This window comes from Lepidochelys kempii, chromosome 2 (assembly GCF_965140285.1).
Source record: "Lepidochelys kempii isolate rLepKem1 chromosome 2, rLepKem1.hap1, whole genome shotgun sequence".
In the NCBI taxonomy this organism is placed as follows: domain Eukaryota; kingdom Metazoa; phylum Chordata; order Testudines; family Cheloniidae; genus Lepidochelys; species Lepidochelys kempii.
The window spans coordinates 215,528,594-215,553,915 of NC_136381.1; the positions used below are offsets into that span (position 1 = coordinate 215,528,594).

General features: G+C 40.7%; 1 protein-coding gene across 2 annotated transcripts in view; it reads left to right on the top strand.

Annotated features, from left to right (window-relative positions):
* The window catches only part of AGMO (alkylglycerol monooxygenase), a 270,942-nt gene extending 246,615 nt beyond the window's left edge, over window positions 1-24,327 (top strand). For both annotated transcript variants that reach the window (XM_078851776.1, XM_073333805.2), the window contains one exon: window positions 22,092-24,327. In XM_078851776.1, coding sequence (XP_078707902.1) covers window positions 22,092-22,172 — 81 coding nt within the window. In that variant the 3' untranslated portion in view covers window positions 22,173-24,327. The remainder of the gene's footprint in view (window positions 1-22,091) is intronic.
* The last annotated feature ends 995 nt before the right edge of the window (window positions 24,328-25,322 follow it).

Here is a 25,322-nt window from a genome sequence, read left to right on the forward strand (position 1 = left end):
GTGGAGCCTAAAGACGGGATTTAGGTGTTGTCCCTTCGTTAATCTAGCCCCTTGCCTGTGGCCACAGGTGCTGACTTTTCCCTTTCCCCAGGGGTGCTGAACCCCCGCTTCATGCCGAGGCCCCACCCCTTCACTCTGCCTCTTCCCACCCCTGCTCCGCCCTCCTCCCCCAAGGCTCTGCCCTCACTCCACCTCTTCCCACCCCCACTCCTCCACCTCCCCATCAGCTGTTTGGTGGCAGTGGAGCCCCCATCAGCTGATGAACAGGGATGGGGAACAGCTGTGGCTATTTTTTTTCTATGGGTGCTCCAGTCCCCGAGTATCCACGGAGTTGGGGCCTATGCCTGTAACATTGGGAGTGGAGATAGAGCAGTTATGGTGCTCTGTACATTTGTTAATTATATATGTACACGTGCTCACACTTCTGCACTCTCATTAGAGTACTTCTGTTCAGAGTAAAAAGAAAAGGAGGACTTGTGGCACCTTAGAGACCAACCAATTTATTTGAACATGAGCTTTCGTGAGCTACGGCTCACTTCATCGGATGCATACTGTGGAAACTGCAGAAGACATTATATACACAGAGACCATGAAACAATACCTCCTCCCACCCCACTGTCCTGCTGGTAATAGCTTATCTAAAGTGATCATCAAGTTGGGCCATTTCCAGCACAAATCCAGGTTTTCTCACCCTCCGCCCCCCCCCCCCCCACACACACACACACAAACTCACTCTCCTGCTGGTAATAGCTTATCCAAAGTGACCACTCTCCCTACAATGTAGGGATAAGCTATTACCAGCAGGAGAATGAGTTTGTGTGTGTGGTTTTTGGAGGGGGGTGAGGGAGTGAGAGAACCTGGATTTATGCAGGAAATGGCCCACCTTGATTATCATACACATTGTGAAGAGAGTGGTCACTTTGGGTGGGCTATTACCAACAGGAGAGTGAGTTTGTGTGTGGGGGGAGCGGAGGGTGAGAAAACCTGGATTTATGCTGGAAATGGCCCAACTTGATGATCACTTTAGATAAACTATTACCAGCAGGACAGTGGGGTGGGAGGAGGTATTGTTTCATGGTCTCTGTGTGTATATAATGTCTTCTGCAGTTTCCACAGTATGCATCCGATGAAGTGAGCTGTAGCTCACGAAAGCTCATGCTCAAAAAAAATTGGTTAGTCTCTAAGGTGCCACAAGTACTCCTTTTCTTTTTGCGAATACAGACTAACACGGCTGTTACTCTGAAATCTGTTCAGAGTGCAAGTGAGGTCAGGATGTGGTCCAAAGTTGGGTTTTTTTTTTATTTATTTGGTTTGTTAGTTGGTTGTTTTTTGTTGGAAATTTTAGAAGATCATATTAGTTGATTAAAACAAGGCAATCCTTGCTACTGCAATAGCAAAAGGTTGGTTTAAATAGTCTACAGCTGTTGCAAAACACCGATAGGCAAAGCCTTGATGTATGTATGTTACCATTTTTGTTTAGGTTTAGTAATTGTTGCTTGATATTATTTTAATATCGAAAATATATATAGCTCACAGATGTTGTACTGTTGGATAGAGTTGGGTGATTAATGCAAAAAGTTTTCCAGGAATATTCTAAAATTTTTAATGAACGCACTTTGATTGCATTTATGTCCCTTTTTGTGCAAATGAGTTTTAATAGCAAAAATGCTTATAAAGAGCAAATTGTAAACTGAAATTTCCCAACAGTAATTTCCAATTACATAATGAACATCAAGTATTATTGTTTGCTGGTTTCTTAGATTATCCAATCTGTAAATCCAAACAGTAACACATGATTCAAATAACTAAGTGACAACAGGAGAGATTTTGACTTTCAGATGTTAGTCTGGTCCAGTAACCCACCGTACAGTCACTGTACAGTAGAAAGTGGCCCCAATCACTAGGTATCACATGCTTCTAGGCCCCCTGGGTGTGAGTAGAGTCTTGTCACTGTTTCCAGCTCTTAGACTATAGGGCACACTTCCAGGTAAAATTAGGGTTGTCAGGCATCTAGTTTTTGACCGGAACACCCCATCAAAAAGGGACGATGGCGGCTCCAGACAGCACTGCTGACTGGGCTGCTAAAAGTCCAGTCGGTGGCACAGCAGGGCTAAAGCAGGCTCCCTGCCCTGACTTGGCTCCTCGCGGCTCCCAGAAGCAGCCGGCATGTCCGGCTTCTAGGTGCAGGGGCGGCCACGGGGGCTCTGTGCACTGCCCCTGCCCTGAGCACCAGCTCTGCAGCTTCCCTTGGCCAGGAGCCGTGGCCAGAGGAAGATGTGGGGAGCAGGCACAGGCAGGGCACAGAGTCCCCGGCCCCTCCACCTAGGAGCTGGACATGCCAGCCACTTCCAGGAGCTGCCTGAGGTAAGCACCACTCGGCCAGAGCCCACACCCTGAACTCCCTCCCACCTGCCCCAGATCGGAACCCCTTCTTGGACCCTATCCCCTCATCCCCAGCTCCACCCCATAGTCTACACCCCCAGCTGGAGCTCTCACCTCCTCCCACACCCCAACCCCAGCCCATGCCCCCTCCCGCACCCTGAACTCCTCATTTCTGTCCCCACCCTAGAGCCCGCAGCTGGAGCCCTCATTCCCTCTCACATCCCAACCACCTGCCCCAGCACGGTGAAAGTGAGTGAGGGTGGGGGAGAGTGAGCGATGTGGGGAGGGGATTATGTGAGTGGGGACGTGGCCTCAGAGAAGGGGCAGAGCAGGGGTGGGGCCTCAGGGAAGGAGCAGGGCAAGTGTGTCTAGAAAGTTGGCAACCCTAGGTAAATCTGAGGTTTGTCAGTGTTTGAGACTAAGCACAGTCCTTCCTGCCCTCTCTCTGTCCACATGGCCGTAATATTGGCCCACTGCACAGAGCAGAAACCTGCTCTTAAATAGTATCTCTTTTCTCTCCCCCCACTTCCTCTCCCGCTCCTGTAGAAAGTTCATTGTTCCATGGGGTGGACTTCATTGTTGTTGAGAGACAATCAGAGACTATGGACCTAGCCTGCTGTGTTGATGGCTTCTTAGTGATAGGCCTTCAACGAGGTATCAAGCATCCTCCTGAGAAGGGCAGCTGTCTGGAATACAATAGGCTGCCCTCAGACAAGTTTAGACATGTTCAATACATAATATAAAATGGAGTTCATAATTTGATACAGACAAACCCAACTGTCACATCAAATATTTGCGATGAACAGTTTGTGATTGATTTGCAAGTCAAGAATTATTCACTAAAGAGATTCACAAGTAATTTTGAACAATGAATAAGTCTGAGAGCTCAATTTGTTCCCAGAAAAAGAGGAAAATTGTTGTATAAAGTATTCTTTCTGAATATAATTGTAAATATATGTAATAGAGATGCTATAAACTATCCCATAAAGGTACAACATTTTCAAAGAATTTATGCAGAAAAAAGTGGAAAGCCAAATCAGAGCCTACAGTTTTATTATCCTTTGTGTTTATAAATCTTCATTACTACCTGTAATAAGGCTCCTGTCATATCAGGCCCACACAGGAACCCCAAAGTAAATTTTTGACAGAATAATGATAGATGCACATGCATTCACCTAAACCCCACATATACAGATTTATAATAGGTGTCATAATACACAATTTATTTTCTTTTAAATCCAGCACTCGTTCCTCACGACTCTCAAGTTTAATTTCCACAGCATCATGATGAAACTCCCACACAATTTGCTTTTTTAATGAATACAGCCCAGTGCAATTCTTCATAAACAAAAAAAATTAAGAAAGTGGAGGAAAATCTTTATTATAATTTCTAAATTGCTTGCGTAATAGGCTCGAGGAAATCATGATGCTAATGTTAGGCATAATATTTCTTTCCCCTTTGCTGTACCTCAGCTTACATATCTGTTGGTGTACAGACAATAGTTTAGTTTTTTCAGGACTTAGATATCTATCCATCTATCTATATTCTACCAAATTAAATCTCTAAGACAACAAAAGTGACACAAATCTCTAAAGGAAAAAAGTTTACTAAATCTCTATATATGTGTATATATACATGTGTGTGCGTTGTGAATATTGTCAGTAACAACTTTTTAAAGATAATACTTTCCAGGGGTGTTACCCAGGTTTTAGTATTTGTTACTACCACAAGTTCAAATGCAAAATATAATTATTTTATGCTCCCCAAGGTCTTTTCTCAGTCTCTTCTCAAGATACGCTTACACTGCAGCTTTCCCAGCTTGGGCAGACACACATGCCCTACCTTTGCTTGAGCTACCATGCCAAAAACAGCAATGTGGCCATGGCAGCATGGGAAGCAGCTTGGTCTAGGCACTTGAGTATTTTCCTAGGATCTCGGATGTATTCAGGGGGGCGGTTAACTTGATCCACTGTGTGTGCCACATATGACACTGCTCTTACACACCAGCTCAAACAGAGTTAGTGTGTCTACATCTACCCATCAGGGGAATTATATCTCACAGGTTCAGTATGAACATAGCCATGGTCTCTGTGGAATGGTGTCCAAGCCCCTTTTCAGATTCTTAAATTTGGGAAACAAGTGCTAGTCCCATGGTCTCCTTCAAACTCCCCTTGAGTCTTTGCAACATCAGTCTACAATTGTCACAGCCTGCGGTAGGGTGAGAGCCTGCAATCTAAATCCAACAAATTGGTAAAGTCCCTGGAACATAATCATTACAGCAGACCCTTCTGGTCCTTGAGCTGCTCCACCACTGAGTTCGTTTGTCTAGCTTTGACTCCTCTCCTATATATAAATGTCTCAGCCTCCTCTTGAGTTCCTATTAGTTACACTCTTGGAGAGTAACTCTGGGTATGTCCTGCCGGGCTCTTTTGCCCACAGTGGAAATCACCAAAGTAGCTTCAAATTGTTAATGAGCACACTGAGTGCCCACCACACCCAATTTCTGGATGATTCTGACATCTCCAGCAGTCACCTTGCCCAGCTCCAGGCACGGGGCAAGGAGGGAGGAGAGAAGCCATTTCCAGGTGGCACAATGCCCCGAGACTTGAGTAGAAGAAACTTTTATCGAGGAGATCCAGCTGTTTCCCCCACCCCACTTTGAGACATTACACCAGAGATAGGGAGAATTATGTGTGGTGGCACTAGAGGGTTGCCTACACCAGCCCTGAGACTTTGGGGTTTTGGAGAAAAGGACTATAGTCAAACAGCAGCCACTCCCCGAACTGAGACATCAGGTGGGGTAAGAAGTGGCCTAAAGAAAGGCGAATATGAGCTTGGCCAAGTGTAGGCCAGCCCACACTGTCATACTTTCAGGACACTGGCCCGGGACCCAGAGAAGAGGGAGGGGCCAGGACCTCCTACCCATCCCAGATTCCCCCACACCTAGCCCTGTGACAGACTGAACCAGGTCTTTATTGACAAGGAAGCCAACGAAGCTGTCCGGGGATCCTGGACACATAGGATGAAAAGAGAGATTGGGACAGTAGGCCCTGACCACTGGCCCTGCTGATCAAACTGACAGTCCCTCTACACAATCTAGAACTGTTTGAAAACCTGATTTGATTAGCCATATGAAAGACAATAAACAAATCCTTGTTAGTTTTGAAGTTTCTTTCTCTCTCTAAACATATACACACACATATAATTTGTAATTCATCCAACATTATAGAGTTGAATCGAGGTACCCAGAGAGTCTTCAGGTTGTTTCATTTGAAGGAACCAACCAACCATTGTATCCACAGGTGAGGCCTAATCCAAAGGCAACTGGATCCAAAGGAAGTACTTCAGTTAACTTTAAAGGCCTATGCCAAATATCTGTGCAAGAATAAATCATTATTTTGTATAATTCATTACGGGACTGTGACTATTCCTTCTGTGGGAGGAGCATCTTATCAATATCCTTCCTGCTCAATTTTGCACCCTTTGCAAGGGCCTCACAGTCACAGCCTCCCTTCTTGGGGAAGTGCAGGAAAGACTCCCATTGACTTCAGTGGGATCATGATTAATCCCATAATAAGACATAAAAAATGAAGAATTCAAATCCATAGTGCTGTAGCTCAAAATCTTGTGTATAATCTCTTAAAACATGTACAAGTTAATGTGTACATTTAACTAATAAAAAAATCACTTTCACTAATAAACCAAAACAATGTATTAACTACCATTTGTGCCCAACCTTTTCTATGGTACTTCTTTATCTTCATCGTCCGTTCTTCCTGAATTTACATATATATCATGGTAACCTATGACATCCCCCTCTCAGATTTATAACCTCGTGATTTTTTCTTACTTCGTGAAGTGAGACGGAAGCTGTTTCTGTTTTACAAATATGTCCCATGCTATTTTTTCAAACCATCCTGCCTGTCCTTTATTCCAAAATGATTTTCCTCTAGTCCTTACAATATCTGTAACAAATCCCTTCAGAGATGAACCACTCTTGTCCATCAATAACTGAGAATAATTCCCTTAGCAATCAGTAGAGAACACAGATGTCATGCTCTGAGCTGACTGTAATACTCTCTCTCAGGTTTGATCATCATCTCATCGCTATGCTACCCCTATTATTGCTATATAAGTCTTATATAATATTACCTTGCTGTCAAGCCATTTTACCATCTGGACATCATTTGGTTTCTGACACAATATTTACTCCTATGTATTTGTGACTACAGTGAAGCAAGAATAGATAGTTGGACCCTTTTCATTTTTAAGTGGCTGGGGTCTGATCCTGTATCCTTTAGGTCAGTACTTCCATAGACTTCAGTGGGTCCTCATGTCAGTAAGGCCTACAATTTCAGGCCCTACTTTATAAATATACTATTTTTGTCAGAGATGGATGTATATCCTTATTGCCCCCCAAGTCGATGATATGCATGATACCACTGTGATGCTTTGGGGAACTTGGGTGTTGGCGTTCACTGTTTGTTACTTGCAAGGCAAGGTTTGGACTGGAAGAGTCCTAAAGAGTTTGCTGGCAGAACAGACAAGCTGATGTGTCAAGGAGCAGACACACATCTTAGCAGAAGCAAAAATCTCATTTGCTGACGCTGAGAGGGGTAACACAGAAACTCCATAATTCTGGGAACCTCAGCAGATTGTCACAACAAAACTCATTTTCCAAGTTTTCTTTGTGCTTCAAGATTTAAATATGCAGGCTTTCAGGAAAAAAAGTAATGTTCTAAAACTTCTAAAAATATGCTTTGGCTGACATACATGTATAACTGCAGAAGGTCCCCACACTGATACTGCAGAAAAGACTTTGAAATAAGTGTAGCTTTAAAAGACTTACTGATCTGATAAGATTTAGTAGAAGGGCAGCTAGGAGATAAAAGGAATTAATACTGGAGAATATTTTTAAATAAATGAAACTAGAGAGACATAATACTATGCCTGTTAATGAGATGTCAGCAAAACCATTTTGAAGCTTAATAAATGAATACTGGTTATAGATGAAAATTGTGGCATGCTAATTTAAACTTGAAGAAGAAAGACTTGGGCCCTTATTCTCATTTACACTAGGCTGCCTTATGCCATAGGCCTCTTTACACTGTGAGAGTGGTGTAAAGGAGCCTTAGTGTAAATGAAATGTTAGGTCTTAATTTAAGCACATTCTGTTTTCACAATGCAGAAACACGAAACACCAAACTAACACACCACAGTCACCTCTTGCTTCCCTACCATTGGTCTAACAGCAACATGATCAGCCCCTTTGCCTCCTCTAGATCTTTGCCTATTTCAATTAAAATCACTACAAGCTCCATCCCTACATCCTTTCCCTCGCAAAAAATGTACCCTTCCCAGCGCAGAATCACTCACCCATAAGGGTTCTGTCCTGAGTGACAGCAGCCTTTCCCGATGTTCCATTCCGACAGTAGCAATCGTGTGCTTCATCTACTTGGTTTCTGCTATCTTTGAGGGTGTGGTGCCAGGCTGCATAGCTCAGTTGAGGCAAATTGGCCCCAGTTCTGTTCCTCACATTTGGCTGTCCTTGTGGTCTAGAAATGACCACTCTAGGTATGACCACAATAGCTGGAAAACTTCCCTGGACAGCCCCCAGAGTAGACCATCCAGACAGATTCCCAGAGGACATCTGCAAGGAAGTCATCAAAATTGTGATTCTGGCAGCTGAGTCTTGACAAGGCTCTAGGGATTGGGTACCAGCTTGGGAAAGCGGTAGCAAAGCTCTCAGTGCAAGTACCCTGGTATCCTTTTCCAGCTGTGGAGTCAGATGTGGAGAAGGTGTCTCTCTCTTGGTCATGGTTGGCAGTAGCAGGCGTTTCATTGCACAGCATATTTGAACAAAACGTCTTGATGAGCTGTGGGGAAGGAAGGAAGAAACCTACAAACTGCTCCATGGCTGTTTAAATAGCCAGTTGCAGGTCTCCAAGGAGACAGCATGAGGCATCTTGCCTGGAGGGTGCCTTGTCTAGCTTATATTTGACACATTTCAACACTATCCAGCAGTCTCACAGTATCCAATACCCAGGAGGGAGCACCATGAGATTTTAGCTCCTCAGGAGGAGGAGGAATCCCTTCCCTTGAAAAGGAATCTTTTGGTCCCTTCCCTATGGCCCCAGTGCTTCAGCCTCTGCAATGGGAGAGCTGAGATCAAACATCCCTTTCATTAATCAGTGTTGTTACAGTAAGCAATGACTGCTCGGTGCGGCACACTGTCCCCCTCTAGTGATAGCTAGGCCAAATAGAGATTGCTGAGCCTGCTACAGCTTTGACTAATAGAGAGGTGTCTTTTAACTCAGCCAGTAGCAGCTCATGCATTAAGAGCAAAAGGTCTTGTGTTTGATCCTCGCTGCCGATGACCTACCCTGGGGAATTGGTTTTATATTATTTTACATTTTCTGTTGCACCGCTGGTGCAGAATCACATCGTCTTGCTTTGCAATTAATTCTTCTGGAAGCACTACACATGAAGGGCCTGGATCAGTGCATTCTGATGGTGCTGATAATACTCAGCACTTTCATGGAGCTTTTTGTACTCAGAGCATTTTTCAAGCATTAACTAGCCCTCACAGTATGCCCTGTAAGTTGGTAGATAGGTGTTTTCTCCATTTTACCTCTGGGGAAACATTTCAGGATGGCAGCCAGGTGCAATTGTTAGCCAGTGCAGTGGAGGAGCAGTTTTTAAAAAATCTTTAAAGTGAGTTGCAAGCTTAAGTGCGTGCTAGAGTCCTGCTTTTCTCAAATGTTGCCCTACAGCATATGTCTTTTCAGCTAGGGTGTTCTCTGTTGGTTCACAAATTGATATACCAATCTGAAATCAATTCATTTTCATTATTCACATTCTATCCTGCTATATGCATATCAGCTATAACTATAAGCAGTCAGATCTTGGCTGACCTTTCATGAATTATCAAATTGCTTAAATTTGTTTAATTAAACCCAATCTTGAAAATGCTTTAGATGTCAAATAACACTATTTGGGGAGGGGGGAATTAAAAGTGTGTGGAGGAAAGTTAGAATAAGATTACTTCATAACATTGTAAATTGTCCAGATCAGGGATTCTGCTGATATTCGTGTCTTGTACAGCTCTCATCCGATTCTCATCTCTTAATAAATAAATGAGAATAATAACCAAGTAAGTGCAGTAAAATATAACCGCCAAATTCATAGCTGGTGTAACTCCATTGAAATCAATGATGTAGCTAGTGCTGTAAAATATAATGGGCCAGATTCATAGTTGGTGTATCTATCAGTGTGCCTTCATTGTCTTCAGTGAGCTAGATTAGGAATAAAGGCTCAACATTTCAAATTCAAATGCACATTTTGACCTTCATCCTGCAATTTAACATAAGAAACTAATCTTCTCTATGCAAAGTGGATAAGATATATATGTAAACTGTTTCTTTATAAGTTCAAGATCTTTTCCAGTAATATGTACTATCATTTTTCTTGGAATAACCTCAGCTTTCATAATGAAGGGCTTTATCCTGGTCATTAAATTTCTGCTTGAGATGGGGAGTGTTAGGGCAGGCTCACACTTTTTTTTCTTTTTTCTTTTTAATAGTTGAAAGACAGGAAAAATTCTTTTGAATGTTTTCAATGTTTATGTAATCAGTACCCATGTTGCCAAAGCATACTTAAAACAGCTGGATGCCTGCTGCTTTCCTCCCCCTTTGTTGGAACTGCCGCCAGAACAGGTAGTCAAAAACGGAAAGTAGGGAAAAATTCAGGCATCTGTGCTCTCTCTCAGGAAAACAGCTGTGGCTTCCATAGGAAGCACTCATTTTTTCCCATCAGCCAAGACTCTGGATACCCTTGGGTCCTCTTTTGGCATGGCTAGCCAAGTAGGATGCAGTTTATGGCTTAGAACTTATGAGACAAACCATTTGGGCAGTCCCATCCCTGGCAGAATGCTGAGAGAAATTCTCCAAGCTGCAAGCCACATGTGAGCCTCTGACCTCTTACTAGCACACCATGGGAGAGGTTAACAATTGTTGAGACTTCAAGCATCCCTTTGACATACAAATAAAACAATACCAAGTAACCTTTCCAAGGCATAAGAATATTCCAGATATAGTGTCCTTTCAAATCTAGGATTCAATTTAGAAAAAAATCTTGCAATAGGAAAGATGATATATTTCTCCAAAAATAGAACCTGGATTTTTTTTAAGCTTTTCTACGATCATTAATGATATAGTGGTGTGTAACTTTTTTAAACTCAAAATTAATCATGAGATACCAACAGATTCTCACACCATTCTTAGGTCTTGCATGGTGTAGTACAGATACATGAGAGTGGTATTCTTAAATGGCTGGAATAAGGTAAGGAATACATAAGATCAGCTTGCTGGTAAGGATGTGACTCATTGATCATGTAATTAGAAACTGTATTATAATATACTGGTATGGGAAAATTGATAATGAAAAGCTGGTTAGAAATTATTTATATGAAGCTCCTCATAGAATGGGTTAAATGTAGAGAGCCAGATCTATCTATCTTAGGTACATCGATGCTATCCATTACTGTAGTATCTGAGCACCTTACCATCTTCAATGTATTTATCCTCACAACAACACCTCCGTGAAGGAAGGAAGTGCTGCTATCCCCATTCTACAGATCAGGAACTGAGGCAGAGAGAGATTAAGGCTATGTTTACACTTGAGCAGAGGATGTGATTCCCAGCTCGAGTAGACATAGTCACTCTCATCAAACTAGCATGCAAACAATAGAAATGTAGCCACGTTAGCATGAGCAGCAGTGGTGCAGGCTAGCCACCTGGAGCACAAACCCATCTGTACCCTCTGAGTATGTACTCAGTGTAGCTAGCTGGGCTACCGCATGCCACGGCTCAGACTACCACAGCAAACCTACTATTTTTAGCAAGCTAGTTTAATGAGAGGTAGGGAAGGTATGGCTATGGGAGCTGGGAATCACACATACACCCCCAGCTCAAAGCTCAACGCATAGACGTAATATAAGTGACTTGCCCAAGGTCACACAGAAAGTCCATGGCAGAACAGAAAATTGAACCTAGGTCTGTCAACTCCCAGAGTACCACTTGAAGGGGATTCTCTTGCCTGGCATAATCTGGGGGTGGTAGATAGCTGTCTGCTCACCACCCACTCCCTTCTTACTGGTGTAGAGTACATGTCAGAGGCATGACAAGGGTGGGGCTGAAACACACTGTAGCTGCTCTAACTTTTGACAGGGGCTGGTTCAGCCTTGTCCATCCCCAGGGGAAAGAGAAAAGATGGATTAGAGCCAGTTTTGTCTCCCCATCTCAGCTGTGCCAAATACATCTGAGGATTGACACCAGAGAGCCTTGCCCAAAGCACCCACAAAGGCTGGCTACAAATAATCACTATGAGGTGTTGTCTAGGGTAAACATTCTCATTTCTCTAGACAGACTCATGAACAAGCTGACCCCAGGGGCCAGTTGTTGGAGTTGAGGACTTCCTTTCAGACTATGTCTACACTATAAACACTAGCATTTGTAGTGTGGACATTTCCTACACCTATGGAAGGAGTTTTTACATCAATGTAGTTAATCCACCTCTCCGAGGCAGTAGCTAGGTCAATGGAAGAATGCTATTGTTGACCTAGGTGCATCTACACTAGGGGTTAGGTCAACCTAACTAAGGTGCTTTTGGCACAAAATTTTTCACAGCCCTGAGCGACGTAGGTAGGTGATCTAATTTCTGAGTGTTGATCAGGTCTCAGTTGCAAAGCAGCTGATCAAAAGAAGCATTAGTAGCTTTGCCCATCTGAATGTAGTATGCTCAATATTGAGAACAAGGGTGTGATCAAGAAGAGGTGACTTCTGGTCTGAGAAGTTTCCCAAATGAGAATTACAAGGGCCATGACAGGACATGAGAACAAACAACATGCTGAGAGTAGGACAGAAAGAGAGACCAAAAGCCAGAAAGGGAGCTGCTTTTCCAACAGCAGGGCTGGAGTAATCCAAACACATTTTCTCTGCCTTGGAACTAAAAAATACTCACAATTTACTGTTCTTGGCCTTGCAAGGGGTTTGGCCCTCAGGCTGGGATGTGTCTTGTCTGTCTAAAATGTGGATGTGTATCTTCTATGGCAAAATTTTCCCTTCAGAGCATCAATGAATATTAGTATATTTCTCTTCTCTTCAACTGTCCAAAAGGCTTTTTGTGCAATGTAGACCACTTTGACTAATCTCCTTTTTTCAATGAAATGCTTAACTTCTTCCTGTGGCCTTTTGGATTTAAGGACAATTATGGTTTCACATGAACTTCTCTCCTGGCTTGGTTTCCCTCAGTCTCATTCACTGTGCTGAAACTCCCTTCAATTTGTCATTCAATTGCTTTATCCCTTTCTTCACATTCTATCCCTAGGTCACATTTTGTCTTAGTCACTGTAGCCAGCTCTTTTCTACCATTTCTCTTTGACATATGCAGCAGAGTTTTACTGTCAGAGATCTAATGTCTCAGAGCAATTATCTGGGGTTGGGAACTCTTTTCCCCCAGGAACAACCTTGTTTTGGGACTTGAGGGACTTTGGGACTTTTCTCATCAGGGTAATTAAGTGAGTAGAGATCTTTTGCTTTGTAGGCATCGGATCATTCTCCCTCCTTTCCCCCTTATCTCCCACACAGACACCATTCCAAATAGCTAGTTCTTGGTCTTGTTCACTAGCTTTACTTTGGGCTTCTATCTCATGTACTGTCACAACGGCACCACTCTGAAATGACCATACATTTACATAAATATTATTATTGCTAACACTGCAACCTTTCATTGTGAGGTTGAACACTGTTACATCGTTCTCTTTTCTAATGGTCCTCTTCTTAATATATTATTAGGGAAATATTGTACTAGCTGGAAAGAGAAACAAGGGGATTTATTTACTCCTAGGTCTTTAGCTGTTGCTCATAAATATTAAGTATTCGGAGAGTAGAACCCAATCCAGAATTCTGTAATTTTAGAAGTTCAGTCATTTTACTGGAGTATGCTATCTGCAAGGCATTTCATTGTATGAGTTATATGATGTGATCATTGCAACAATAGGTATATGGATGGGTTCATCCTTGGTGCCAATCCATTTAAGCGAATTTGTCCCATCATTCCAATAAAAGTTCATTCCCCAGAAAAGAATGATTAAGAAATATAGTATCTAAACCTTTTTTAAACCCATAAACCTTACTGGCCAATAGCCCTAACTCTGTCCCTGGCAATGTACATGTTCAGCACTTCTTGTATATAGTATTGCAAAAAAACAATTCTGAACGTGATTAACGATCAAAACTCTGCAATAAACTATTGACTAAACTAAAATTAATTCCACGTGTCTTCATTTAAGGTGAAAAAACTGCTCTTCATACATAATTTTGTTAATATTTTATGAAATGACATAGTTCTTCTCAGGTGTGTCTGATTTACCCTCTCTCTTGTGTTGGAGTTATAAGTGATGCAGTGATGTGTATATAATTATTCTTCAGCTGCTGACAGGCATAAAAGTAAATGACATGTTACATCTCAATGAGCGCATTTCCTGTAAAAATATTTAAGAAAATAAACTACACAGCCTTTGTAGTCAAAATGGAATGGGACCATTTCAAGTATTACATTTCTGCAATGAACAGCTTCTAATAAAACTTTCAATCTCACTTGGCCTGTTAATGTACAGCAGATTAAACCAGTATGTTTACTCATGGAGACATTTTAAGGTTTTGCCTACTTGGCTTCTATGAAAGCTTTATATTTTAATTTTACAATATTTTAAATCAAGTCAGATTTGTGAGAACTACTGGCAGTCATCCATTCCTGTTGCTTCTTAATCTTAGAATTTTAAGTGAAACTGAAAAATAGAAGATTTAAAACAGAAATGAGATATGACATTCTGCCTTTGCTACCTTTTCTGAGCTGTGATCATAGATAGAAACCCCATACGTTTCTCAGACTTGCTTACCAGTAATGGTTTGTTAGTATATTAAAAGCACGCATTCAGTACTTTTCATCTTCAATGAGCATGAACTAGTTTATGTTCCCAACAATCCTATGTGATGAATCTGCTAAGCAGTAATAGGTCAGTTGAGGGCAGTAAGATGAATTTGTGAATAGTGAATCTGCTGCTGCTGCTGCTGATCTTTTCTGCCCACGAGGGATTTAGTGCCAGTAAAGGATGATCCAGTGGCAGCAGGTGAAAAATGTATGTTCTTGCTAACTCTTGTGATTTTTATTGCAAGCCTCTTGATGTTTGGTGTTTTCTCTTAAAGCCTCAGCTCCGGGAGTCATGTGGCTACATCAGAATCTCTACTTTCATTTAAAAAAAATAAATTTCTAGCCCTCATGGCTATGGAGGCAAACTGGAAAATGTAAACAGTTCAAAAACAAGAAGGTGAATAAAATGACACACACACCCCCAAAAAATGAATGAAGAATAAACATGATTTTTAAACTACTCTCCTGATTTTTTGGAGCTTTCTCATCATTTTTGAAAGCTTGGAGTTGGTCATGCTATGGGACCCACCAGGTGTTAGGGCATGGTTCACAGAGCAGGCTATCAGGGACTGTGGCAGGGCAAAGACTGTGGTAGTACACCATTCCAGTAAAGGTACAGTAAATCATATATATTTCTCTTGTATAGACAGGAAATTTTAGACAGACCATTCCAGTGCGTTAGCAAGGTCACAGAGTATATTTTTGCAGTACACTTTTTACCTGCCTGTTAAAATAAGGGATCAAAGCTGGTCCAGTGGGAGTTTTGCCAGTGACTACAATCAGAGCAGGATCTCTGGTTAGTTTGTTTACCAGAATTAAACCTTCAGAAAGATGAGATGAATATAAAATGAGACAACTTTGTGATATAACTGAGTTATAGAGTACTGTCTAAAGTTACAGGTTGGGCTCCACCCTGTTTTTCTAGAAAAGAAGATAGTAGCAAGGCCTGATAGAAAAAAATTCCATGATAATACTGGTTTCAGAGTAACAGCCGTGTTAGTCTGTATTCGCAAAAAGAAAAGGAGTACTTGTGGCACCTTAGAGACTAACCAATTTATTAGAGCATAAGCTTTCGTGAGCTACAGCTCACTTCATCAGATGCATATCGTGGAAACTGCAGCAGACTTTAAATATACACAGAGAATATGAAACAATACCTCCTCCCACCCCACTGTCCTGCTGGTAATAGCTTATCTAAAGTGATCATCAGGTGGGCCATTTCCAGCACAAATCCAGGTTTTCTTACCCTCCACCCCCCCACACAAATTCACTCTCCTGCTGGTGATAGCCCATCCAAAGTGACAACTCTTTACACAATGTGCATGACAATCAAGTTGGGCTATTTCCTGCACAAATCCAGGTTTTCTCACATCCCCCCCACCCCCATACACACACAAACTCACTCTCCTGCTGGTAATAGCTCATCCAAACTGACCACTCTTCAAGTTTAAATCCAAGTTAAACCAGAACATCTGGGGGGGGGGGGTAGGAAAAAACAAGAGGACACAGGCTACCTTGCATAATGACTTAGCCACTCCCAGTCTCTATTTAAGCCTAAATTAATAGTATCCAATTTGCAAATGAATTCCAATTCAGCAGTTTCTCGCTGGAGTCTGGATTTGAAGTTTTTTTGTTTTAAGATAGCGACCTTCATGTCTGTGATTGCGTGACCAGAGAGATTGAAGTGTTCTCCGACTGGTTTATGAATGTTATAATTCTTGACATCTGATTTGTGTCCATTTATTCTTTTACGTAGAGACTGTCCAGTTTGACCAATGTACATGGCAGAGGGGAATTCATTTGCAAATTGGATACTATTAATTTAGGCTTAAATAGAGACTGGGAGTGGCTAAGTCATTATGCAAGGTAGCCTGTTTCCTCTTGTTTTTTCCTACCCCTCCCCCCCCAGATATTCTGGTTTAACTTGGATTTAAACTTGAAGAGTGGTCAGTTTGGATGAGCTATTACCAGCAGGAGAGTGAGTTTGTGTGTGTATGGGGGTAGGGGGGATGTGAGAAAACCTGGATTTGTGCAGGAAATAGCCCAACTTGATTGTCATGCACATTGTGTAAAGAGTTGTCACTTTGGATGGGCTATCACCAGCAGGAGAGTGAATTTGTGTGGGGGGGTGGAGGGTGAGAAAACCTGGATTTGTGCTGGAAATGGCCCACCTGATGATCACTTTAGATAAGCTATTACCAGCAGGACAGTGGGGTGGGAGGAGGTATTGTTTCATATTCTCTGTGTATATTTAAAGTCTGCTGCAGTTTCCACGATATGCATCTGATGAAGTGAGCTGTAGCTCACGAAAGCTTATGCTCTAATAAATTGGTTAGTCTCTAAGGTGCCACAAGTACTCCTTTTCTTTTTCATGATAATACTGTGATCCAAGATGAAATGCTTGTGGGTGGATGAATCCAGTTGTGTGTGTTGCTGGGATTTGTAAGTTTTTTATGATGGCTGACAATTTACAGCTACAAAAGATATTGGGTTCTTGGAATGAATTAGCACAACCATAAAGCATAAGCTTGGACCATCTACTGAAGTTATTTTTAATAGGTTTTATGAATGTGTAAGCAGAAAGTTTTATTTTGTTGGGTTATTTTTGTTTTGTTTTGTTTTTTTTAAACAGGAAACTGCCTCAGAGAAAGTCAGATATTATTTGGGTTTGGGAAAAGGAAGTTTATCTCCCAACATCAATTTAATTATTCAATTAATCCAACATATTTTAAAGTTGAATTAGGAATGTATGGAGTGGAGTAAGGACACTTACGGGACGGAATAATCTAAATATATATTGCAATACAATATTTTCAGGCAATCTTCAGACTGAACAACAACAAAAACAAGATGCAGAGAGTTGTTTTTTTTCATTTGTTAGCAGAGTAGAGTGCTGATGCAATCTCCAGCTTGCATTAACTCACGTTTCATTATTCCTTCAATACAAGATAAAAGTATAAATCTCAGAGTCCCTTGGAGATAGTATTAATAGCAGAACAGTGGTGGCAAAGCTTTCTGTTCCAGCTTACAGGTACAATCAGAGGATCAGCAATAGAAGTCAGAGCTTTTGAGGGACGTGTCAGTGCAATAATTTGAGGGGGAATGGCCTTTCCTCTACGAATAAACTGTGTCAGTCAAAAATAAGAAAATGAGTTTTCTTCATTCCAAATTGGTAGATATCTTTGGCAGACTTTAAGTGGGGATTGTGTTCATGCAAAAACATCCTAACCTCGATTTTGTATCTAGAGACTCTTTTGAGAGGCACAGTAGCCTTGTATTTGAAGCACTGGCTTGACATGCAGGAGATACAGATTCAGTTGCCAGCTCTGCCACAGACCTGGGGTGAGTCTGGAATGAGGGCGAGTCACGTAGTCTCCCAGTCCTGCCTCTGTAAAATGGGCATACTAACATTTCCTGTGCTCTTTCAGGCACAGGAACTCTGCAGGGCTATGTGTACAGTGGCTAGCACAAGAGGTTCAGATCTTAGCTGCGGCCTTTTGGGGCTACTGTAGGACTCTTTAGTAAACAAGGAGAGTTTAAAGCACTCCAACATAGTTGAGAAAAGGTCTACATAGCATTTTCCTCTTACTTTTTCATCACTTGTTAGGAATTAAATGTAAAGCTAATGAGCTATGCTCTATAGCAAGAAGCCACTCCAGGAGTAAACTACTGGTGATCATCTCAGTTGGTTGAAGAGATATAGCTTTCAACCTTGTGCATCACAACACATCCAAGGCATGCACTAAGAGCCTGCTAGTGCACATGCTATCAATGCTTATTGCTATATTATGAACGGCTTGGAGTGTTGAGAAGTGATTTAAGCAGGACCTAACTAGTTAGCAAAAGGAAGAGAAAGGCCTGGTCTACATTTAATATTTAGATTGACATAACTATGTCGCTCAGGGTGTGAAAAAAATCACACCCATGTACTGTAGCTAGGTCAACCTAACCCTCCATGTAGACACGGCTAGCTCAATGGAGGAATCGACCAAGCTCCCACTGTGTAGGGAGATGGATTACCTACAGCGACAGAAAAACCCTTTCCATTGCTGTAGGGAACCTCTACACTACGGCACCACAGCAGCATAATTACAGTGGCATAGCTGTGCCACTGTTGCGCCCATAGTGTAGACAAGGCCTGAGTCAACAAATTACTTAAGCCCAAGTCTCAGCTCTTCAGGGCGCCAAGTATTCCTGTGAGCTGCCTTAGTTCTCATTGAAATCAGTGGGTACTGAAGGTACTTAGCGCTATGCTAATCAACCCCCATGCTCTAGAAATGCCCAGTCTGTATGAGTTATACTGTCTTTCTAAGAATTGCATGGGGAAATACAACTTTAATACAAATCAAAGTGCCACTTTAAACTGAATGCATGGTCTACCCAAAAAAAAAAAAAAGGCAAAAGAAACTTCTACTTCCTTTCCCACCCCATACACTTCCAAACCCCGTAGCCAGCACACAGCCTGAGAAATCGGACTGGGCATTGGGGAGATGAAGAGTTAGGGTGGAAGGAATTCCCCTCCTCCTCCCCCAGTTGGTCTACAGGCACTATTATAGCTTTTTAGTCACAGCAGTGTCTGAGGCCTCTACGCTCCACCTCCACATGGGAAATGGCTGCTCGATCTGCATTGTTGCTGATCTACTAGTACTACTAGTTGCTTTTCTGCTGCCCTGTTGCTGCCCAGCCCCAAAAGAGCACACAGGAAGCGCAGACCTATGCCCATTCTTTCCAAATCCTGACTTCCAGCAGAGCTGCAGTAGGTCTCCTGCCTAGATGCATCTCTTTTCTCTCTTCTAGCTAACTCTGCCCCCTCCAACTGATTTATATGTAAAAGCAGGAAGATCACTGTAAAACTAGTGTTCAGTGCTAGTATCACAACCAATAAGCTCATGTATTTGAGGAATCTGGAGTGCTGTGCCCAAACACTATCTTATCAATGTGGAACACTGTTGTACCACCACTTAAGTGTTTATTCGAAAGTTTACACTCATGTTTATCAGCAACTGGCCCCCTTGAAAAAGATGCTAACAATGGCTTCATTACTAGTGTAGACAGAACAAAGCCATTTTCAACATCTTGGCAGAAAGCATTTTTGAGACCCGTTAGAAGCAAATCTCAAGGACTCTTTCTTTAATGACTTTTCGAAAACTTTTATCTTGTCTACTGCAGCTGTTAAACCATTGCCAGCACCAGCTCAAGGGGAACCTAATGCTGATAACTGTCTTCCGCATCAAGTCAATCGCCTAATGTGGATAGGGCATTAGTATCATACCAAACCTACCTGTGCAGGTGCAGTGAAGATTATTTTAGCACTAAGCAATGAAATATTTACTGAGAGCATATGCTGTGATTCTAGACATAGACCTAATCCAGAACGAAATAGTATACGATCTAGCAATTGTAAAACAAGTATGATGCACATCTTCAGACACAGACTATGCAGCACCAGTGTGATCAAATGCTAAAAAGGAAATAAAAACCCTATGGAGGATATGAGACTACAGTTATCCCACCCAAAAAACCCAAACTCCACCTTTTATAGATTGACTGGATCCCTGCAAAAACATAATTAATGCTAACTAATCCTGGAAATGCATATCAGAAACATTGCTGCATATGGGACTGTGGTTTTAAAACCGTTCTGGTAAGAGGTCTTGGAGAGACATAATATATACTGGGTTTTTATTTTTTATTTTTGTTACTATTGTTCTGATTCAGCTGCCATGCAAACCACATCTATTTATGTTAAATAAGTTTTCCTCATTCATCAGTGTAAACCAGAAGCAATATGATGGGCTATTTAAAGCATCAGTTGTCAGCAACAAACTTATAGTACAAAAAGGGAAACTTGACTTCCGCTAAGAATTTTAGAACAGTTTACAATCTTGCAAATTTAAGCCCTAATCCTGCATTGAGATTTAACAGGAGCATCCCAAGATTTCATGTCTACTAAGAGCCCAAATTTGCAATGCCCTTGTCAATGTCTTTATCTGCATGAATAGTTCTATTTAGACTAATGTGGACAATTTAAATGAGAGAGTTTGTATGAAAAGAACCTAATGAAAATATGGATGTGTTTGAAAGAGTGTGCTCCCCTTCCATCAGTATAAATAACAGATATGAAGTTTGATTTCATAGTTATCTGGGTAATAATACTACTGCAGTCACTGGTAGCAACTGCTAAAATTAAGATTGTAAAACAGTTTCCATTATAAATCTGTTTTCACTGGCTACAGCATTCTGAAAAATGTATGTTTTGGGCTAAAATGTTCCATGCACGATTGCTGACCACAGTACATTTTTTTATTTAAGTCTGAGGGTGAAACTGTCAGCTCTTCTGGGAGAGGGGGAAAAAAGTGCTTTCCCACTGTTTAAAAAAAAACAAAAAACTAACCATGCTTTTTTTTTTTCCAACCATTTTTGTTATAGTCTAGTTTACTTTGAAAATTGACATGTAAATAATTTTTAGTGAGGGGCAAGGAATAAAGAGTCTGGACAGGGAATGGCAATTTCCAGGTGATTAGTCTGAAAAGTATATATTGAGTTTATACAGCAGAAAATGTCAGTAAGCTGCAAGGTAGGCACTACGTGGGAGGCACACTATGCATGCCTGAGCAGTTTAGGAAGTGTGCATTTTCCAAAATGTGTTCAAAGGTAGCAGTCGGGTACATTTACGCTCTGTCCTGCTGTCCACACCCTTTAATCTCCCCAAACTTTCTCGTGTTATTTTAGTGTAATCACTAGATCACACAATCTGTTCAAATTTCTCAGGCTCTGTTGCACAGAATGTACTGGAGGATCCAGAGAAAATTAAAGTCTATGACCACGCAGTGGGCTTCTGCTCAGTTCCTCCTGTGGTTGGCTCAGCTGGCTTTAGGTCAGCTTTGTGGCAGTGGAGCAGCACAGAACTGTTGTGATGCAAGGTTGGATGTGGCCCATTTATATTGTCTGCGTTTTTTTCCCACTGGCGCAGCCTTATAGTTTCATGAATGCAGTACTTTGCATTTAATATTAGCAACCCTGAATTTAGTAGGCATTGAATCAATATTTTTTGTAGAACTCTGAAGCCAAACTAATTCTGCAGAGTGTGATTTGTCATTCTGGATATAACAGCTATAATTTGAAATAGCCCCCCACCAGCATACATTGCATTCTTTAACAAACTCACAATAAAGAGTTTAATTTAAAAAAAGAGAAGGAGAAGGAACTGCATTACCCCATTTAAAAAATACACCCATGATTTTTTTTCCAACTTATAATAGTAATAACAATCTCAGCTGAGGACATTTCCTGGGGCTTAATGGCCCGTGGCTGTACTTCAGGTGATCATCGTCTACCAGCCGGTCATTAATCCCCTAGAAATGCCCTGTTCCTCAGTCATTATTGCTTAAATATGTTTCTTCTCTAAATAAAATACTTCTATATTTAATGGATCTTCCAGGGATAGATGTGTTCTTTCAGTGGTAGGGACTGAAAGAAGTTTAGTAAAATGTCAAGGAAGTGCAAACTATGAGAAGGGGAGAAACTCTTTCCGTTAAATTCCTAAAGCCTGTAGACTCCAACATCTATTCTTCATAATTTAACAATATGCCTGGAATTCTTATATTGATGTGTCTCTTGGGAGAGTTCTGCTTTTTATCCATTTACCATAATTACTATATAATTTTTAATTAAGAAAGCTTCTCTAATGTTTTTCACTCTGTTCTTTATTTTGTAGGTTTTATTTTCACTCTGCATTGCATTCTGGGGAGTACAAATTATGAAGAAACTGATCTCCAATACAGCAAAACATCAGTGAATTATGGAAAGAGCCCTTGGGAATATGCTTCAAAGTTGCTTGAAATAAGTTGACGGTGCCTCTTTCTGAAATGCAAGCATTTCACATAGGCTAGGTAGGAATCATGATGTTTTATGAAGGTTTGAAAGATGTATTAAAAATGGTCATGTGGTTTTATTTGATCTTTTAAATATTGATTCTCCTGCCTACCCAAGTTAAATTTAAGGTCCCTATATTATTTTCTTGTGCTTTCACAGCACTTTTTTTTTACATTCAAGGGATCAGAATATTCTTAAAAAGCATGTAAAAATAATAGCATTTTTCAATCACTTTATTAGTATGTAACCATATGTGGAAAGCATTCTTCACAATAGCAATAATTAAAATCATATTTGTTGCAACCTGGTAGTCTCCATAGAGACTAAATCTAAAAGAATGTGAATGTAAATTTTTCCATAATGATTGAATTACAGTAGAATCTCAGCGCCATGCCCAATTGTGTGTTCATAACATACAACTACATAAGGATGAGTAATTGAGACAGGAAAATGATTTAAAACAACATGATACAATAACTGATTTGTATTAATTGAAATGTTTTCAATTAACTAGATGATATATCATATGTGTTGTATAATGCAGGCTTGCAGCTTAGGTTAATTTGTTTAAGGAGTACACCCACATTTACCAACAACTTTAGGACTGATCTCACCAATACTGACACAAGCGAGTTGTTCCATTGACTAAAGTAACTCCTGTCACAAAGCATTTGCAGGATCAGGTTGTTAATTTCTAGTTGCCCTGACCCCCACCCCCAGACACACACATATCAAAGTGATCCTAAGGGAGATGGATCTATTGTTCTGTGTGAGGTGCTATTTTAATTATTTCTAGTGATATAGGAAAATGGGGGGAGGCTCCGAAAAGCAAGATTAGCAAAAATAGAGGAGATGGGTTGTTCTTCTTTCCTTATGCTTTTCCAACTTTTAGTTGTTCCAAGACTAAAAAAAGAAAATACTCAAAATCAAGAAGCTAAAAAACTTTAGGTTGCCGTGCAAACTTCAAACGGCAACCTAAATACCTGGATTAAAATGTAGTTGTATTGGTTTTTTGTTTTTTCATTTTTCTCTACAGTACTAAGATGTAGTAATAGAGAGCTCAGATGTGCATAAATATCCTGGTTTTAGTCAACCCACAGTTTTAGACTTTAGCTGTAGCAGAGAATTGATGCCAGCATTTACAAGTTGGATGCCTCCACCTGGCCACCTAACTCTATATTTAAATAAAATGGGTTTGATTTTCAGTGGAGTTGAGCATCAGGCCTATTTTTTACCCAAAATGTTCAGTCAACTAGAAAGACAAATTGCTTGTGCCTATCACCTGGGGCTATGCTGAATCCCTAAAATATGTTTAATTGGGAAAACAGGTGTCAGTTTGAATTGAGATGAGTCTAAGACCTTTCATAAAGTGTGGGAATGTTTGGATCCAGGGTTTTGATTCAGAACCTTTTCTAAAAGATGAACAAATTGTTCCTTGGGAATGTTAGAAGTATTCAGATTTAAAGTATTGAGTTTAAATCCTTAAACATAAATTTACTCATACATTGGTAGAATTCTAATCTCTGATTAAGAGATTAGATAAATGAAATCAAATATTTCTAACTCAGATTGTGGAAATGTGATCTAGTAGTTAAAACACAGGCATAGTAGCCAACAAATCTAGGTTTTATTCCCAGTTTGTGACCTTGACCATGTAACTTATTCACTCTGTGCCTCAGTTTTCCCATCTTTGAAATGGAGATAAAAGTACCTACCTCACAAGAGTGTTGCGAGTTTGATTTAAATGATGTGGGTAGGTACCATGGAGATGAGTGTGCTATATTATTGCTAAATGTCACACATTTTACATTGAAATGTATTCACCCATCAGTAGCAATCTTTGAAAGCTCCATAAACAGAATAATCTCACTGGGGTATCTCCAGAAGGAAAGGAAAAAATGGCTGATTGAGCTAAAACTCCGCAGGTTCCTATAATGTTGGTTGCAGCCGATCTTCAAGTTCCCATGTTTCTGAATGCATTGTGTGCACTAGAAATTTGTATTTGATATGTGTAATATTGAAATAGCCAAATGACTGTTTTAATCTGATTATAATTTATTAAATTAATTTTAAAATTACCATAACCAGTGTCATTTATTTATATGTTGTAGTGAAAAGAACATGATGTCTAAAGTAAGCATAGGTTAAGACTTTGGACTGTCAAATTATTTCACATTTAACATGAAAATCTTCAGAATTCACAGGGAGTATCCAAAAATAAATTCAGTAATGCAAAGAAAAGGAAGTCAGAAATATAAAAAGGTGAAGTAATTTATGATGGAATACCAGGGCTGGATTCTGTGCTGTGCCTCCTGGATAACTCATCCTACGTGGAGGGGCAGAGGTGATTTTATGCAAAATACTCCAGCCATTGCCTACATCACCCCTTCCAACTTGCAGCCATTCTCAGAGCATGTCCAAATACTGGAGTCTTTGAGGTGTGGTTGCTGTAGGGCTGCCGGCTCTAAATCACCAGAATTGGGCCCCTACTTCCTATATAACCCTGAGTTTGAGAGTTGAGGTCAAATTATTAGATGTCTACGTTCTCCCATTCCTCTTTAAATTGCAGTGCGCTGTAGTTATTTGGAAACATTTCAATATTCTTTTATTACTCTTTAATTTCAGTATACACATTTGCAAGTGAATTTTCTTAAGTTATGGACTAATAGCACTGAGCAGAAGAAGACCCATTCAGAGGCTGAAAATGAATCAGCCAGCCAGGGAAAACCACTCTCACACATTAGCAAGGCAGACAATAGCTTTCCATGGTCACATAATACCTTGTTAGCCGTCAGATAAGGGGAAATGATCACCTTGTCATAAGGTCTCTGTTTCTAGGAGGCTTCAGAGTCAGTGTGGGCCAGTGAATTGAACGGAATTAATTGATTAAATTAATTGAATTAATTGTTAACTGCAAACACTGCCTTGTGCTAATAGATGAAACAAGCAGTGCTCACTTATATTTTGGTTCTCCTTCTCTCTTTCTCCCCTACCTCCCTGCTTTTCTTTTTTAAAGGGCCCGTTGCTCCTTTTCTTGGCATTCTCCATATGCTTTTTATTTGAACAGTTGTCT